A 19266-nucleotide genomic window follows, 5' to 3' on the forward strand; every position below is an offset into this window, starting at 1 on the left:
CGGTCTTCCCCAAGTCAGTGTGTGGCAGCTGTCCTCACGCTCCGGGCGCTTGGCTCTTCCTGACTTTGCTTTCACCATTCATCTTCAGACCCACCTGCAGCCTCTTCTTTCTGGAAGCTTAGTTCCAGTCATCTAAATAAGACCCCTTGGTAGAAGAACAGTCAAGAGCTAGGAAGAGAGGCTCTGCTGCCTTGAACAGCATCGCTGAAGAAAGCCCTTGGACAGACTCCAGCCGGGAGCCCCACCACCAAGAGACCCAAGTAGCTTCCAACCTGTGAGTTTGAACATTTAAGCTGAAAAGAGATTTAAATGCTCAGATTTTACTGGCACTTAGAGTGTCTTCCGTGTGTAGGCGGTGGGCTGGGCACACCTGTAGGTATTATCTCCTTTAACTATCACTCCATGTCCATTTCACAACTGAGGAAACTGAGGCTCAGGATATTTACATAGCTTATAGATGGGGGGGGGGGGGGTCCTACAGCTAATACGTGGGATTCTAACCCAGGCCTTCCCATGTCAAGTTCAACTCTCTCTACATAGCCCTGCCTCTCCAACACCACACTTTTGTGGAAACTATTCTGAAAAATCAAAGCAACTCTTTTCTATCCAGAACTATAAATACCCAGAGACAGGGAGATGAGATGAGTTGAGAAAACAGACATCCTTTCCCAGGATTTGGGAGCAAATTCTTGCAAAGCTCCCAAAAGCATTTTGAGTTCTGAAAGCAAGAAACTGTCAGTGCAAAAGATTTAAAAAAAAAAAAAAAAAGGAAAGGAAAAAGAAAAGGAAAGAGTGAGCAGAGTCTAAAAGATCAAGGGCTATGCTGATCTGACACTGGAAACATCACAGCTTTCCCAGCACCCAAACCTACTGGGGACCTATTTGGTGCTGCCCATGAGTGAGGCACCCACTTGCTTAACCTGACAAGAGTCCCAGGAATTAGGTACTGACATGAACCCCATTCTACAGTTGGAGAAACTTGAGCACAGAGGTCACAGAGCTTATAGGCTTCAACCCCAGGATGCGTGGCTCCAAAGCCCACATTTGTGGCCACTATGCTATCCTGCCTCCAGCCAAACAGCCTAGCTTAAGAGGCAGCAGGCCTGCCTCTCTGCTGGGACCCCATTCTAGGTCCTAAGAGGATAGGCATATTCCTGGGAAAACTGTACACTCTGCTGTCAACTCCCGCTGGGAACCCAAATCCAGCCGTGCATTCCCAAATCCCCAGAAGGAAGGATCATGGGCAAGGATCCCACATGGGGGAGCAGAACTGGAGAAAATATATACTGGCTCCACCCCTTAGGGCCCTTGGGGCTTCTCCTTCATGTCCCCCTCTCTTCTTCCCGACAGCACCCTGCATTTCCTTCCGTTGAGGGTTGGAAGTCTCATTTGCCTCAAGTGAAAACTGTCACAGCTCATCAGAGTGGTGGCAGTGGAAGCAGTCCCCCATTCCAGAACAAATTTGTTGCTAATTGAGTTGTCTGGAATTGAACACCAATTTTTCTATGGAAACCACGCTAACTCAAGGAGGGGTCTCCAGGCAGCTACACGTTGACCCCTGAAGGCACCTGGCCAACATTTATCCCACTCTGTACCATCCAGTACAGTACGCACAAGCCACATGTGGTTATTTTAATTTAAATATGTTAATGAAAATTAGTCTCACCAGCCACGTTTCAAGTGTTCAAAGTGACATGTGGCTCCTGGATACAGAATTGAACAGAGCAAATCTAGAACAGTTCCATTATCTACGAAAGTTCTAATGGACAGATTTGATCTAGACCCTGGCCCCAAATTCTAACAACATCTAAGAAAACAAATTCCTTCGAGGTTAAACTTGGGGTGCCAGGAACACCACCTCTCCTGAAGCAAAGCATGGTAAACTTCAGGAGATAGGGAGGGGGCCTTTGGAATCACAGTCTGTCCCAGCTCTGACATTTCCTAACCATATCACTAAATTGTCTGTGTCTCAGTTTCCTCACCTGGAACACAGGGACAATACCCTCTTTACAGGTATTTATGAGGATCAAGTTAGATGGTGACCAACATACTCAGTACTAATGCAACCTGCCACATAGCGGCGGCCAGGACCCCAATCTAAGCCATCATCAGAAACTGCCATAGTCTGGGGTGGAGGTGGTAAAGGGTTGAAATGGGACTTCTGGCTGCAGGGGAGCAGTGGTGGAGAGCAGGAAGCTGGCAGCCTTGTGGCCTCAGGAGTCTGCTCTGCTCTCCTCTGTCCATCCCCTGTCATTTCACAAGTCCTTGTGTCAGAATGCTCTAAGGCCACTTGAAATCAGCAACCATGAGGTTATGTACTCCAATTCCTCTAGAAGAGGAAGGACAAGGGGAAGAGATGGCCAGAAATGCCATAAGGTGGCATGGAAATAAGAGAAAAGCCTTTGAGCCATTTAAGAATCCATTCATTCAAATGACAATTACTGAGCATCTTAGGGCTTTATATTAAAAACTAAGAAGACACAGATGAATAAGACCTGGTCCCTGCCTTCAAGGCCTCCACAAATTAATGGGTGAGACCAACAGAAAATGAATCAAAGCACGAGTGTGGTAAGTTCTCCCATACTGGAAAATCCAGTGGGTGTCAGGAGCTTAGACAACCAGGTGCGCAACAGGGTCTTGGGAACGGGAAGGGAGAAAGGTCCGGAAGGCTTCCAAGAGCTGGTACTTGCGCTAAATCTTTAAGGGCAGAGTGTAGAGATGGGTCCCAGGCAAAGGAAACTGCAGGAACAAACATATATGGGACATGCATACTCTGTGTCATTACATCAAGCAGTTCCACGGAGCCTGGGGCTTCTTGGGAAGTGATGGGACATGAGTGTGGAGGGATCAGGTCATGAAGTCTTGGGGTGTCAGGCCACAGATCTGCCCCGTGTACTTTCTCACTCCCCAACATGCCCATTTTACCATGGCAAGAAGAGAAAAAAGATTGAGCCAAATTGTACGGTCACATTTAAACTCTCTGTTCAGAGTTGGCTTCCTTCATGTCTGCTCATATTCCAACAGGGAGCCTTTGTCATTGTGTGTAGAGAATGTTCCTAAGTTAGGGCTTATTTATACATTAAAAAAAATTATAAATGTACGCAAAGTATGAGCTCTGTTTGGACCCTGAATTGCACACACGCTAATAAGTTGGGTTTGCATGCTTTTTCTTAAAAGGTCAGGTAGTAAAATATCTGAGGCTTGGTGGGACAGACTGTCTCCCAACTACCCCACTGTGCAGCTGTAGCAGAAAAACAGCCATAAACAATACAGAAATGACTGAGAGTGGCTGTGTTCCAAGAAAACTTTATTTATGAAAACAGGCAGCAGGCAGGATTTGGCCCCTGTAGCCAACTCCTGCTATAAAGAACATCCTTGGGCCCAGCAGGGAAATATGCATAACGATTGTAGATAATAGTATTGTATTGACGTTAATTTTTCTGAGTATGATAAGTCTGTTGTGGGTCTGCAGGAGAATGTCTTTGTTCTTAGCAGATACCCGCTGAAGTATGTGGAGGACATAAAGGCTACAACTAATTCTCAAGGGCTTCTGGGAGATAAGTATGGGTAGAAAGAAAAATAAGGCAAATGTGTTAGAAAAACAAAGCCATACACGCAGGTGAAGGGCGTACAGGTGTTCCTTACGCTGATCTTGCAACTTATTTATGAGTTTGAAGTCTTTCAAAATAAAAGGTCTGGAGGAAAAATGGAAACTTGAGCCACTTCGGACAAAAGGTCTTCATGAACAGACTGCTCTGAGCTCCCTCACCCTTCAGGACTCTCTGATTGCCCTAACACGGGCTTGTCTGCAGGCTGAAGGCACGTACGCCTTCGATCACAGGTGTTCCCTTTCTGGCTATACCAGAGAAGGTCATTTGAATGTAAGAATGGGTATAGGTTCCTGGCTCCTTCTCAGGCCCCTTTAGTCTGGATTCTTGTTTTCTTCACCTCACAGCCTAGAGAACAGTGTCCCTTTGACCCTGGGCTGCAGAGGCCGTGGAAGAACAGCAGTGCAGGGGAGCCGTGGGTGCTCCCCACCTGGGACCTCCTGCAGCAAGTAGGCTGGAGGGCAGCAGCCCAGGAGAGGAGGAGGTCTGTAGCTGTCTCTGCCTGATCAAAGGCCCCCTGGAACCGGCAGGTGATTGGTGTGATGCTTTCTGCTGAGCCAGGAGCCGCCGCCGACACTGTTAAAAAGGTTGGAAGCAGCACTTTCCCAAGTAACCCAGATCTGAATCTCCAACGGTCCTGCTGCAGAGTGATTTCCTAATTCTTGACTTACTAGTAATCAATACCATGAAAAATACTAACACCTCCATTAAAGTAGGCATTCATTGATTTCCATTGGGAAGTTGGAGTTGTTTGGAGGCCCAGTATCTCAAAAAGCTCCAGTTTTGATTTTTCATCTGTCACAACAACATAAAGTACAAACCGTACAATTCCGGAAGGGCTAGGACACCACCACCCCCAACCCCATTCCTTAAAGTAGTGTCAGTCAGTGGTGCTCTCTGCTCCTTGAGCTTCTCTGGGTGCCACACCTGGCCAGCTCCCCCAGCGATGCCTAGCACTGCCTCTGCAAACCAGTTGCATGTCCTCTTCGGAGAAAGAAAAAGGGAAACAAATCCTCCGCAAGAAATACAAGGCATTGCTTAGGACCCAGGGCTCTGGAGACTTGACACAGACTTTCTCAATGTGTTTAAGAGCTAGGTTGGAGGGATCTTGGAAAAATCTTTCTCTCCAAAGACCATGTCCCATTGAGATAAGCAGTCACTCTGCAAGCGTTCCACCCATCCCCACCACGCCCCCTTTGGGGCAGACTCCATTCACTTGTAATTACTCACTAGCCTCAGCCTTGCGTGGAACACACCTCCCTCCCCTTGCCTTGTGATGTACCAAGGCCCTAACCCACTGTCAGGGTCCACCATGTGACTTGTTCTAGCCCGTGGGATATGAGCAGACATGAATTAGGCCAAATCTGAGCAGAAGTTTTAAATGTCACTGTGCAATCTGTCTCAGGCTCTTGCTCTTCTCAGCTACAATAAAATGGGCACGTCACAGAATGAGAAAGTATGTGGAGCAGAACCAGAGCCAACGCACAGCCCACTTGCAACACAAGGAAGAAATAAACCTTTGTTTTGTAAGCCACTGAGATTTGGGGGCTGTTTGTTATGTGGCCAGGCTTGGCAACACCTCCAACACAGGAGTAGCAAGTAGGCTGCTGGGAGTCTGCCGGCTCTTTGCACCCACGTCCTATGGCTCCTATCCACCACCTAATAAAGTCCAGACCCAGTTCCACCTCCACTGTGACTCCCTTTCCATCTATTTACACCTGAGGCTCCCCCAAGGAGTGAGTCTTCCCAGCAACACCCTTAGTTTATGATTCATTTCTACCAGTAATTCTAGCTGGGAGGAGAAATAGCAAGCCTAAGTTTTCAGCAACGCCACTGAGGATCTCAGAGTGAATATCCCTCCATGTTCCTTTCCTGGACAGGCTCCACACCAAGGCCACAGATACTCACTGCTTAAGCCAGTATACAGGATACAGGAAAGAGCACTAAGCAAGGAGTCCAGAAGGCTGGACTCTAGTTCAGGCCAAGTAGCTGGGCTAGGTTACCCCCTTAAACTAGGAGTCTCCAAGGGCCTATGTGACTTGGGCAAGTAACTCTCCCTGACTGAACTGATCCGTGGTTTTCCAACACAGCCCTGTGTTAATCAGTGAGGTCTCAGCGGGCGGCTGGGATGAGAAGCAGCCTCTGGCCACTGGGTCTCTGTCCCCTGACTCAGCCAGATCAGCTCCTCTCTGCTCTGCTGAACTTATTAGAACTCCAGATAAGATTTTGTTTATCCAGGAATTCTGACAAATGCATTTCCAAAAATCCTGATCAGGAGATCTCGGAGTACTTTACCAGCTCTGATGCACCATGAGCCTCCAAATTCTTATGCATCATGTGGTTCCCCCACTTCCTAGTCACCACAGTCAAGTTTCCACTAACTTGAGGGCAGTCCATGATGACCAACTGATGAGCACTAATATAATGAGGTAGATTCAAAATAACTCAACCAAGAATTATAAAAACAGATGGCTCTAGTTCTGCAAGGTGACTAGACTTCAGAAAGCTAAAGAAGAAAACATAAGTTAAGAGCTGTCACTATGGAAGGTGAATGCATGGTTTTAGCTTTCTACTTGAGGCCCATCTTCTGCTCAGATTATCTGGCTAAGACCACTGGTGGTAGGACCACCCCAAACTCCCAATCGGAAAAGGGTCCCTCAGAGTGAGACTTATACTTTTAGATATTTCCTGTCATATTTCCTGTGTGCCCTGGAAAACTATTCCAGGGTGTAGAACTCTGTTGGGGGTACTTGTGGATCAGAATTCCCTGATTCTCATTCTCTACCACTACCCACCCACCCCCCACACACACACATAGTGCCCTTTCTGTCTCTCTCTCATTCTCTCTGAATTATTTTAAGAAACTCTGGTGTCAGGGAGCTTATAAGATGTAGGGTCTGTATCCAAGGGAGAGAGAGTCTCCTGATTTTCCAAGGTCCCCCTGGGTGAACCCACATTCTGAGCCCAGGGGAGTGGGCTGATTCTGAACGGTCAGACCTTCATGACACCAGAGGCCACTGCCCATCTGCCACGGGACAAGGAGTGGTCTGGACACTATGGCAAAACCAGGGTGACTGTGGCCTACTTGAGTTGCCGATAAGTAGGCAAGCAGGGCAGAGATGGAAAGTGGGGACCATGAAACAGGGCATGAGGTTGCTGGAGCAGCCAGAGATTAATTGGAACACAGAGAAGCTGGCCCACAGAGAACGGAAGTGCTCAGGAAATCAGAAACTCTGGTCCAGGGAGATTTATGTAAGAGGGACATGAGCAAAACAGGCTGCTCAGGAAGGAAGGACTTGCTTGATGGGAAAGGCAGCTTGGGCTTTTCCTGGCTAGAAAAACACACGGAAGGGCCTAGATTCCTCTGTGAGCAGAGATGAGAGTGAGCTCAGCATGCAGAGAGTCAAAGTAAGGGTGAGGTCTGGACAGTGGCTGCGAGAGAGGATCTCACCTCACAGATCAGTATTTGCCCCCAAAGACTTCACACTGGGCTCAGCACATAGCACGAGATTTAACATGTGTGACAGCATCTACCATGACCACCCTGGCAACCTCCTGATTTGTTTTTCTGCTTCCCTTCTCGCCCCCGCCCCCTCCTATTCTCCACACTGCAGCCGGAACAACCTTTTAACACTGCCAATCCACGGGGCCCCCGCCTCCCACACGCCCTGGCCGCCTGGCGTTGCCCACATCCGCAGAGCCCTCCTTGTAGCTCTGCCCTGAGCCTTGTGTGATCTGCCCCTGCCCACGGCTCCAGCCCCACCTGGCCTCTCTCCCCTGACTTCCTGGGTTTCTTCACCACCCTGAGCTCTTCTCCTCCTTGAGGACCCTGCCCTCTGCTGAGAAAGCTTTTTCCCCCCGTGAGTCACCTAACCAGCAATTTCTTTTCCTGCAGATTTCAGCCAAACAGTCTCAAAGCTCTCCTGACCATCCAAGCTCGAGAAGAATCTCCCCACCAACACCTTGTGCCTCTCACCTAATTTTGTTTTGCACTGTGACCACACTTCCTGCAGTAGGTGCTGACCCGTTTACTACCGGGCTCCAGACTGAGGTAATACCATGAGAAGGGGATTATTTTCGTTCTCCAGGCCATCCTGGGAGCCAGCACGGTGCTTGGTGCATTTGAGCTCGAGAAGTTGTTGCTGAATGAATGCACAATGTCCTTGGCTGTAAAGAGTTTCCAAATTGCCCCCACATCTTCCCCCAGCCGCCACACTGGAGACATGAGGGAAGGGTGACAAGGAACATTCACTGAGTGCTGTGCGTGTGACTCAGCTTTTCCTGGACTCGTCTCACTTCACCCCCACAGCAATCTTAATGAGGGGAGTTTTCTTATTTCCATTTTACAGGTGAACACATTGAGGCCAAACCAAAGTAAGTTGCTTCCCCCAGATCACGTGGCCAGTGAGTGTCAGGGTCAGGATATGAACTCTGGCAGACCAACGCCTGGCCCAGGCAGTGAGCCACCACCCTTATGGTAACTTGGGGACGTAAAAGGGAGAGGCCCCAAGGACACGTGTTTGGAGAATCAACTCCTGACTCGGGGATAGAACAAGGAAAGCAAGGAGTCTGCAATGGTTTCCTCGGCATGCTGGGAAACAGGGCTGTTTGGTGATGAATGTAGCTCTTCACAATTAGTGACACCCTCTGAGTCTGGGCCCCCGGGCTTCCAGAAGCCCCCCGAAGTTTCAGTCCTGTCAATGACTAGGTCAGATCAAAGCCAGAGGAAGTGTCGGGTGACCGCCAGCGCCCCTCCCTGGGCAGAGAAGATGTGCTGTGGAGAGTGGGTGCTGTGGAATGTTTGCACCAACCGAGTCCCCAGGGGCCCTGTGCGATGGGCCTCGCTGGCTGTGGCAACCTCTTGTCAATTAGCCCTGTCCAGGCCAAACATAATATCTTGACAAAGAGTGCTTCAGTTCAGTTCAAATAGACTTCCTCCGCAAAGCCCATAATACCTAATGAGATTATTTAATCTAGAAAGAAATCCAATGACCTGGAAAAAAAAAAAAAAAGAACTGGTGTGTGATGAAGAGACCCTTTTCTTCACCAGCCCTTCCACAAGGTCCTCCTTCACCTGCGGATGGCGCTCTGCCTGGGCCACAGGCTATGAAGGTGTTTGCTCCTTCTGGGGTCCCTCTGCTCCCGAATGACACAGTGAGTCGTGTCTCCCGTGATGGAGACTAAGACACCACACCGATGGGGAATTCCTCCGCCAAATTTACAAACAGATTTCCAGGCCCTGCGTCTGGAGATTCTGAGATTCTGATTCAGCAGATTGGGGTGGGGGGGGCACCCAGGAATCTGTCTTTTTCCATGCAAGCAGGCCTGCAGAGCCGTGTTTGGATACGACCGAGTGGTGGTGTAGACACTGCCAACAGGCACTGTCTTGAAGAGATCAAGGCGCAGATACTCCTTCCTGTGGGGTCTCTGGCCATGTGACATCGAAGCTCCATTTCCTCATCTTCTCTAAAAAAGGAGTTCACAGAGGGGCCTGCTTGCCCCTTGGGAGGCTCATAAGGTGGTACAAGCCAAATAATAAAATAGCTAGCATTTACTGACTATTGACCAGATGAAGTACTTTGCTTGCATAATACTGTCTTCATAAAAATCAGATGAGGGAGTTACTGTTGTTACTTCTGCTTTAAAGATGAGTACACAGAGGCACGAAGAGGTTAGGTGGCTTGTCCAAAGTTGCCAAGTGTGGGATGTGAGCTTGGCGTGAGACAGGCCCAGACACCAGGATGTGAGGGCTGAGCCTCGGGGACGGGGTGAGGAGCCCTGAACGTTAAGCACGGTCAGCCTGTGCCCTTCTGCAGGAGGACAAGGAACAGATGGCCCTCGTGTGACCTCACCTCCCTGCCAGCGGTCAGGGGGGCGGAAGCTTGCCCCAGTTTCTGCTGATGCGAAAGAAGGAAAAAACACAGTGGCAATAACAACTCCAACTGGGGCACAGGTTGCCATTTTGAATGGCCGAGGCCGGTAGCCAAAAATACCGAGAAAAATTCTAAAACAACAAGCCTTTACATTTGTTCGTGTGACAAAGAAGAACAGATGTTACCATTTATCGAATCCCAACTCTATGCAGAACACTCCCAGACGGTCATTTCTCTGAGCCCTCACAGTGGCCCCAAGAAACAGAGCTTTTCATTAGCCCATGTTCTAGAGGTGATAAACCTGAGTCTGAGAGATACTAATTAGAGTGTCCCATAACCAGCAAGCAAGGGACAGTGGATATAATTTGGATAGTCCCAGCTCCAAAGCCCTGCTCTTCCTGTACCACGGCAGCCCCCCACAGAACACTTTGTGTCTCTAACGGTGGGTGGCTTTGGCCAGGCTGATGGCCTGAGCGGAGGTTCATACCTCCCATTTGCATCCTGGAAATTCCCTACACACAGCTTTAGATATGGAAGAATAAATCTCCCTATCCCATGGTGGAGGTCATAGCATCCCAGAGCACTGACAGGATGGAGTTAAAGGGGTTTCGGCCTGATGCTAAAGCAGATGCGCCCACCAAACAGGCCAAGATGAAGACTTACAACTAAGCAAGCACTACTTAGAACCAAGAACTTGCCCAAAGATGATACTATTCAAACCATGCCAGATTGGGGTTTATTATCCCATTTTACAGATGCAGAACCTGAAGCTCAGTGAAGGGGGAGGGGAAGAGGGAGGGGGATGCCATTTGACCCCACATTTCCTCGGCAACCTCACCTGCCTGAGAAGACATGGTCTGCTGGGTCAGCAAAAGGCTGCTGGAGAACAAATCTCCAGTCTCCAAGGAGAAAACATGAGAGGTTGTGAGGACAGACAGATTTTCTCTCCACCAAGTGCTTTGTGTAACTGAAGGGAATGTCCTCTTTTCTACTGTGTAACTTCATCACTGTCTCAATGAGCCAGTTTGGAAGATACCCATGTATGAGTGTCAACAGCAGCTTCATGAAGCTGACCTTGACCCTTCCTGCTCCAGAAGGCTGGTGTGTTGCCCCCACTGTGTTTGAAGCTCTGTCCTGGAGCTCTCTGTACACCATTTGGTGCTCATGACATTAAAAGGTTGCTTTGTTCTATCAAGATTTTCATAGAATAAAAAGCTCTGGGAAACTAGGCTGGCTCCCCAAGTGTCCCAGGTAAAGATGGGATTCAAAGTCAACTCCTGAGCCTGAGCTTACCAAGTGACATCAGAAAGATCTTCCAATAGCAGATGAGAATCCAACAAGTCAGTTACTGTGGGTGTGGCTCCCCATGCCCCACAGGAGGGAAAGGGAGATGAACACGACGTATCACAGGACAGACTCTGTCAGCTCTAGCCATGGAGCCCACCTTTCCAATGGTTTCTATAACAGCAGCAGCTGGGAAAATAGTCTCCTGATAGGACAACTGCCAGCTAGGTCAGACCAAACCAAGCCAAACCAAACCAAACTGGATCCTCATTTTACAGAAGGACCAGGGAAGGCAAATGGCTTCTGAAATCTGCAAATGAACCTCTGGCCCTTCTTGGATGATAAAGCTGTTCAAATCTGCTCCCTCTGAGAGAGCAGAGGGAGCCTGAAGTCTAGGCACACAGTGAGTGAGCCTTGCTTTTGGTCTGAACCTAACGACCTGATTTTGATAGACTGCCCTGAACTTCCATATAATCATGCATTGCCTTGAAAGGCCCAAAACACATGCTCCTCCCTCAATGCCTATCCACATGTCTAAAATCCTCCAGGAGGAAGCATCAGACCTGGATTCTGGCTTGGCCCTTCATCCTCTTAAAGGAACACATAGCACCATGGCCACCAGGATGTCCTGTGAGCTTTATGTAGACCCAAATCTGCTTCACATCATGAAAAGTCCACATGCCAGCACCCATCACCTCCTGAGATGGCTGAAAGGAAGCCATCTGGGTACGCTTCTGGGTACAAGCCGGAGCTGATATCAAAGAGAATCTCTTCTGCAGGATGACCAGGAGAGCCCCACAGATGGAACCAATTCCATATCTCTCCCAGCAAAGGAGTCATGTTAGAAAAGCAAGGACAAGCAGAAGCATTCATATAAATTACTCTGAGTGTTCAGAAAGGCTCGCTGCTCAACACTCCTGGGAGACTAAAGAATTGTTTGCTCCAGCCTAACAGACCCAGAGCATGCAAATTAATAGCCATGATTTATCATGAGGGGTTTTTCACCAGCATTCATGGACCAAGTTGGTTTTTTTTTTGTTGTGGGTTTTTTTTTTTTTGTTTTTTGGGGTTTTTTTTAGTATTGTGGTTCATCCATCTAGCATGTGCTCAGTCAAGCTCCTGCTCATAACATATCATAAATCCAACATTCAAGAGAGGTTTATTTAAGCTGTCTGGTGTCCAGGGTCCAAGCTCATTACCATGAATAGAATTAATTCCTGGCAGGGCACTGGAGGGTAGAACCGATCCACGGAAACTATGAGGGACTGGATGGTCACTCCCAGCCTCTGCAGGTACAGTGTGGGGACCCCCCCTCCCCTGACCAAGGGGCCTTCTGTCACTCTGGAACCACTTGCCATCCCTTGATCAGCCTCTGCTTCTCAGCTGCCCCACCTTTGCTCAAGCTGTTCCTTCCTGCTGGCAAACACTCCCCACACCTTTGCCTTCCAGAATTCTAAATAATCTTTAAGGCCCAGTTCAAGGGCTTGCTCCACTAAAGCTTTTCCTAATCATCTGAAGCAAGATCCCCCACCCTCACCCCCCGCCGACTTACCTCTCCAACCTATACAGGGGCCGGCAATGAGGCTAGTCGGCAGACCCTAGGCCCAGACCCTTCTCCTTCCAGAGCCTCCACTTACTCACTTGGATAAGATGACCTCAAAGTTCTGTTCAGGAAAAAAATGGACTCCAGTTCTCATGCCCTGGTATTCATGTCCTCTGTTATCTTCTCTGTGAGGCCATGAATTCCTCAAGGATGTAACTACTTCATCCGTCCTCATGTTCTCCTCAACACCCAGCACAGTGCATCTGGCAAGCAGCAGATGCTATGAAATGATGGAAGGGAGGAAAGCGGAGGGCAAGGCAGAGAAGAAGAGAAGGAAGGAAGGAAAGATGAGCTAAGCAAGGGGCTTCATTCATAAGCCATTAAGCACTCTAGAGAAAACAAATTGTTGCTATGGTCACCCCTTTGAGAAGAAAATGCGTATCAGATTCAGATATTGAGAATAACCTCTATATTTGACAACTTACAAGGTGACTGTCAGGACAACAGTAGGAGGGGGTGATTGGACCCTGCTTCACAGAAGAAGAGACTGTGGTTCAGAGAGGTGCAGCAACTAGCCTGGCATCACTCAGAAACACAGAGCTAGGCTTTCAGGCTCTTTTCTGGAACCACCCAGCTCTCTACTTGCCATTTTTTTCCAGAAGGCATGTATTAAAGCATGGGCAGGTGATAGTACATGCTGCACCTCTCTGGCCAGCATGTGTCCCCTGCGGTGGCTACATCTGATCAGGTTCTGGGCATGGAATCTGGGAAGGGGCTTTGGTCAGGGCCGCTGTTGCTGCTAACCAGGCTGTGCTTCCATGAGGAGCCTCACCATGGCTTCATGACCCGAGTTTGGAATAATTAAGAGAAAAACCTAAACGACGGAGCATAATGTCATTCCAGTGAACTTCCCCGAAGAGATCAACCACAAGATGTGGCTTGAGAAGAGAGGACAAGGGGGTTGCTGCAGAGGGGTGAGGGGGTGGGGGTGGTGTTCACATTTGCTGAAATGTTCTTTACTTCATACAGGCACCTACTCTATGGCATACCAGGCATTCTACATATGTGGCCTTCATTAAGTCCCACAATGATCTTAGGAGGAGAGATTATTATCCCATTTTACAGATTAAGAAATCAAGGCTCTAAGAGGTTAAACAGTTTGCCTAGTGTCACAAGCCGGAAGGAGGCTGGCCCAACTCTGAAGCTCCTACTAGGGTCTGGGTCTGTTCCCTTAGCTGGGTTAGCACATGAAACTAATGAGGTCAGGGCTCTGGGTCTGGGGCCTGGGTTAAGTGAAAATGAGATGTGTTCCATAAATTGAAACTTGAACTACCATTTAAATTTTTTTTTTCTTTTGCTCTTGCACAGAGCAAATTTCTCACCTTTGGCCATGGCCCCACTTGTCCCAAGTGCAAATGCACACTGTGAGTTCCAGAGATGGCGCAAGGTGGGGTGGTTGACCAAGGGCAGCCCTTTGCTGTTCATTCCAAGAAAAGCCCCTGGCCCCAGACTGCCAGGGGCCGGGTATTAGAGTATGCCTTCTATCAAGAGAGACCAAAACTCCATTCCCAGCCATTGTCTAACTGTCTCTGCTGCCCTTCAGAGTGTCAGACTGCCACCTGGACGCAAGACCACACATCCACAGCGCTGAGTGGCTGTGTGGCCCGAAATCGGTTTCCTCATCTCAGATGGAGATAATGACACTTACTTCACAGGTTGGCGGCGGGAATTTAATGAAATCATGTCCGTGCTGCACTCTGCAAGCGCCTGCCTGTATCCAGGGCTCAGTAATGTTGGCTGGCATTCTGATTATTACCCTTACCTTTCAACATCATGCCCACCAGGCCCTTGTGAAGACCACCAAGCACTGAGCCACACATTGCCCTCGACCACAGAATGGAGCCTGTCTCCAGCAGGGGCAGCCCTGCTCATCCAGCCCTGCTCCTGGGGTCTGCCCCTCCTGAACCCTCCCTGCCCCCTCTCTGGAGAGTGCCTAGAATACTGGGATTTGAGTGATTACTGAGCGCCAGAAAGGGAAGCCAGTCACATACTCCAAAAATGCAAAATTGCCCCGCCCCTTCCGGCTTCTGTTTCATTAGAGACAGCGTCACTAGCAAAGGGTCTGTGCCCACCCTCTCCCCTCTAATCTAGGGGGCCTAAGCCAAGCCTACAGAATCCTGGGCTCCACACCCAGAAACCAGCAGAACTGGAGGTTGAGAGCCCCTAGAAAGATAGAACCTTTCACCTTAGTGGAATGAGGAAGCAGTTGAGTTCTCACTTGGACCGCTGAGAGAAGATTCTCAGTTTGGGATGTGCTTCCATAGAAGCAGGAAGACAGGCCTGGGTGAGGTTGGTGTGATCAAGGCTTCTAAGAAGCAAGAAACCAGCCTATATAATGAAAGGAAAGACTATGACAGTTTGGGAGAAGGAGCAAGCCAGGCCTGACCCTCCAGATGTGACCTTCCCACATCTTCTGAAGTAAAGGTGCTGTGAATGCCTCATATGAGGCTGTCTGAAGGAATGGTTGTCTTTCCAGCACTGACTTGGAGCAAAGATGTCACCAGAGGTGCACAGGCCATGGCCAGACCTGGAAGGAAACTCTGACAAGTGGCCCCAGAATGTGCCAAAATGCTGTGGAGGCTGACAACGTCCCTGGGCCATAAAATCAGGGCCTGGGAAGGAGCAAGGCAAAATCCTAGCAACCATCAGGTTTGTTCCCAGATCCAGGGCAGACCCTCCTTCAGGTCGCCAGCTAGGCAAAGACAGGTATCCATAAGGAGGAACTGAAAAGAATAAAAGGGGGAAAAAATCCAACTCAACAAGCTAAATGATCTCCCCGCTTTCTCCTTGTAACTGCTCCCTCAAATACCCTTTTCAAGTGGAGAACACTGGCCCAACGTTCGGCTCTCCTGTAGGTAGAAAGAACTTTAATTAAAAAGTAAATTGCAGCTTGAGTACACCTGGTAATGTGTGCAATGGCCTTGAGCCAATTAAGAAGAGGTTTCCCTTTTATCCTTTCCTGTGCCAGGACGGATTTAGTGCTCGGCTTTTAAAGAAAGAAGAAAGAGGAAAGGCAACAAGGCACCTCAGGAAGGGACCCCCACCTCCCGGAGTCAGGGCCACGCGTGTGTCACGGGAGGCCTGGGCCTCCCATGTGCAGGACAAATAGGCACCGCAGTCTCCCTCCCAGCTGCCGCCTTCCTCCGGGACTCCTGCTCCGTGGCAAAGGCAGTGGTGGGGAGAAGAAAGGAAAGCACAATCGCAACCAAGATTTCCTTACCAGCGGGTTCCTAAAATCAGCCTTCTAGTGCTTGGAGATTCAAAGGGCTCTGTCAACAGCTAAGAACTCGAGGCTTAGACCAACTGGCTCCCTGGAGATGCAAAAGAGATGGGTGGCCTCTCTCTGCCCTAGGTTTCAGGAAGGAAGGGAGTGAGCCCAGCCCTGCTGGGCAGCTGGCAAAGGGACTGGTCACTTCCGGGGCTGTACTCAGCCAGGAGGGCAGGTTGAGTTTCCCAGCCAGCAGCATCCCTGAGGACAAACAAGGCGGCTGGGAACGGCCTAGGGAAAGACAATCCCAGCAGGAAGAGAAAATGTGAGTCTGGGCATTTGTTCGGCCACGTGGGAATGGAGACAGAGGAAGCATTCTGTCTTGTTGGCATGGCAGGGGGCCACCTCTCAGGAGCCTGCAGGACCCCCTGGTCTGCCCACAGCTGGAACTAGTGAGTGCTGAGTTGAGGGCAAGCTGCTGTCATCTCTCCAGGCTCAACCAGGGCTTAGAGGCAACAGACAGCAGGCTGCCTGGCAGGCTATCTGGCTTGCTCACTCCAAACAAAGATTTCCAAACTTCAGTCCTGTACCGTGTGTCCAAATAAATTCCCACATGAATCCCAATGTCTACACAGATAGAGCCAAGCCGCTGCAGTGGACGTGGGAGTTGAGATGGGGGGGGGGGTCTCTGTCCCTGTCCCCTCCCCATCGGGCCCACAGCCCCTGGACCACTGCCAAGGTCCCTGATGGGTCTAAGGGTGGCACCGCAGAAACCGTGAAAAAGAGCAGAGGGCTTCGGAATGGACACCCAGAATGCAACGTGGGAAGGGGCGGGAAAAGAGCAGGTGTGATGAGCACTAATGGATGATCTGTCCCTTTCTGAACACACTATTAAGCCCCTTCCTATGCGCTCTGAGGCCATGCCGATGGACGATTTCATAAATCAATGTGCTGAGCCCCAGAATGCTCAAGAACGAATTTCCCCATTCTCACCCTGTTTCAGGGAGGAGAGAGTCCCAGGAGCCCTGGGACAGGGGGCTTGTGCGTGTGGCCCATAGCCAAGCTACGGCCCGGGAACAGCCCCTGGACACGGGCTTCATGAAAGCCAAGGACTCAGCATGGTGAGTTTCCCACAGTAATGAAAGCAAGCTCAGAATGAGCTTGAGTGATGGAAAGTTCCACATCACACAACTTTGCTCAAGAAAGCAAAAGGGAAATTCAGTGGACTAGAGCAAGGAGACGGGAGATGACAGAGAGAGATAGTTGGGTCGGTAAGAGAGATCTCTGGGAAACCGAGGCCTCCAGCCAACAATCAGATTAACGGGGCTTTACCACTAACTCACCTTGCAACCTCCGGCACGTCCTATGCTTCCAGTCTGTTCCAAAGATGCAAGCCCCTTCATGAAAGCACCTGGGCAGTCCTGGGGCAAGTCTCATCTGTTCATTGATCCTAAAGCCTGACTGAGAAAGGCACCATCCTGTTCTCTCCCCACCCTGAGTCCTAACTCTGGGTTCTCCCTACCAAAGGCTTCCATAAAATAATCCCCAGGATGTGCCCTTCTAAACCTTCCCTCTTTATCGTGTCTCTGGCCCTTTGCCCCTGCTGTTCCCTCAACTTGGGAAACCCTCCCTTCAGCCTTCTGCTATTTAACTCTTATTCACTTTTCAAGGTCAAATGCCCACAGTTCCATGGCCAGGCAGTGCTGTCCCTGGAGGTTACAGATTAACGAGACCTCCCCATAGGAATGGTACACAAACTATTTGATCCCGGATGGGCACTGCTCAAGTAGAACAGCAAACCCACCCAAACAGGTTGCTTGTCAGGATGGCCCAGACTGGCCACCCAGCATGTTCCAGGGACGAGCAGCCGCGCCTCCACATATCGTCACCCTGTATCGAGGCTGTCTCTCCTCCTGGCCTGGTGGGGACTGAACTTGCTCCTAGACTCAGCAGCGAGGAAGGCAGAGGGTGAGAGACTCTCTCCCTACTAGGATCATCTCCAAGAGCAGGTCTGTGGCCACAAGATCATGGATTGTTTTCACCCTACCCTGGCCCCCGGCAAGTGCACTGCAGCTTCTGTGAACTTTACCCTCCTTCAGCATGACGATAAGCTAGTGAAAGGACACTAAGGATGGTGTCCTCCTACAGGTGCCATCCTGAAGCCTGCTTTGCTGTCCTCCAAACCCCTTGCAAAGAGGGAGACAGTTTGTGTATTGACAAGGAAAATGTATATGTCTGCGTGGGTTTTGTCTATTTGCTGGTGTCCCGAGATGAGCAGGCTTGCTGAGCCCCAGCTGTGGCAGCCTAAAAGACCTCCTACGTCCTAAGCTGCTTAGAAATACAGGACAGAAGTCCCCCAAGGCCTGAGGAGTAGAGCAGATGGGGGGGGTGACAAGTGGCACAATCCACATTGCTATGGGGTGGGCTTGGCACAGGGCAGAGGGGGAGACCAGAGCAAGAGGCAGGACTCGGGCAAGCCTGGCTTTCTGGCTGTTACCTGGATTCACAGAATCACTGAGTCCCCTGGCTCTGGCTGATGTGACAGATTCGTTTTTCATCCAGCTACAAATGGTCCCTAAACAGAGCCAGGTGCTGGTCATGTGTAATTCCTGCCTTCCAGGGATGCCCGCCAGGATTTTCTGCTTTTCTCATCCACCTGGAATTAACTGCTCACCTCCCTGCTACTTTGGATCTGAGCACTAATTCAAGTGGAGAAAAGCAGCTGAGAGCCCTGTCGAGCTCCTACCCACCCCTCCAGGCTGTCCCCTCCAGGATGTCCCCTCCCTCATCCACCCCCAGCCCCATCACAAGCCAGGTCATTTGTTGCAATCACGCACAGCAGCGTGGCAGAAAGGCACAGCTCCTCGGTAATGCAACAGGGGCTGCCAGTGGGTGCTTCCTAACACCTGGCTCTGCAGCCCCTCCTGGCCAGGCTTGCAGACGAAGGGGAAAATCTTGATGCAGGCAACTAAAAAGAATGCACGTGTCTGTTTCATGCTCAGCAAGATGGAAGCATCCAGGCTGATTGGAGGCCTGTGCTCATTCCCAAAGAGGCTGCTACCCTCCTCTGCTAGGAGCCTCTCTGCTTTGGGACTGACTTGATTGCCTCAGGTGAGCAATCACTCCATACGTATTTACTAAAAGTCCGCCAAGATCAGGCATTCTGGTACACGAGATGCCGAGAAGAGGACCACGCCCCTGCCCCACGACAGTGACAGTCTACGCGAGGAGAAAGGTAACAAATAAGCAGCTCTATCAAGTACTCCGCGGTGGTTATATGTGTACAAAGGAAAACAAAGCACAGGCGGTGGGAAAGAGAAGCACGGTTGGCAAGGCCAGGCTCTCTGTGCACATGAGAGCCAAGCAAAGGGCTGTATAAGGAGACAGGGAGCCATGCAAAGAGCCAGGCGTTCTGGGCAGAGACACCGAGACAGGAACATAGCTGGTGTGTCTGAGAAGCCTCACAGGCTGCAGGGGCTAGTGCAGAATGAGACAGAGAGTGGTGGGAATGGAGGGCAGGGCCAGAGGGCAGAGGGACTTTGGCAGGCTGGGGTTGGGGGGTATCAATGTTCCCAATCATCCACTGTCGTCCTGTAAGAGAGTTACACATGTCCATCCATTCCTCACGACTTGCAGTGCTACCCAGCAGGGACAGTAGGTCCAGCCCCACACTAAGTGGCTAGCTCACCG

General features: G+C 50.1%; 1 protein-coding gene and 1 long non-coding RNA gene across 4 annotated transcripts in view; one reads left to right on the top strand and one right to left on the bottom strand.

The window, feature by feature from the left end:
- Nucleotides 1–19266, bottom strand: part of GALNT18 (polypeptide N-acetylgalactosaminyltransferase 18) — a 340317-nt gene that overhangs the window by 288569 nt on the left and 32482 nt on the right. The window contains exon 1 of one of the 2 annotated variants that reach the window (XM_082683099.1): nt 16920–17184. The exons of the other annotated variant lie outside the window; for it this stretch is intronic. Within the exon in view, the coding sequence (XP_082539225.1) occupies nt 16920–17013 (94 nt within the window). The 5' untranslated portion in view covers nt 17014–17184. Of the gene's footprint in view, nt 1–16919; nt 17185–19266 lie in introns of those variants that run through there. 2 annotated transcript variants of the gene reach the window in all.
- Nucleotides 1893–19024, top strand: LOC309840738. 2 transcript variants are annotated; one of them, XR_014298765.1, is made up of 4 exons: nt 1893–2568; nt 3956–7659; nt 16580–16697; nt 17247–19024. It is a non-coding gene; the product is annotated as an uncharacterized lncRNA (long non-coding RNA). The 2 variants fall into 2 exon arrangements; XR_014298764.1 differs by having other exon boundaries at nt 1893–7659.

The sequence above is a fragment of the Mustela nivalis genome (assembly GCF_964662115.1).
Source record: "Mustela nivalis genome assembly, chromosome: 9".
NCBI classification, from domain to species: domain Eukaryota; kingdom Metazoa; phylum Chordata; class Mammalia; order Carnivora; family Mustelidae; genus Mustela; species Mustela nivalis.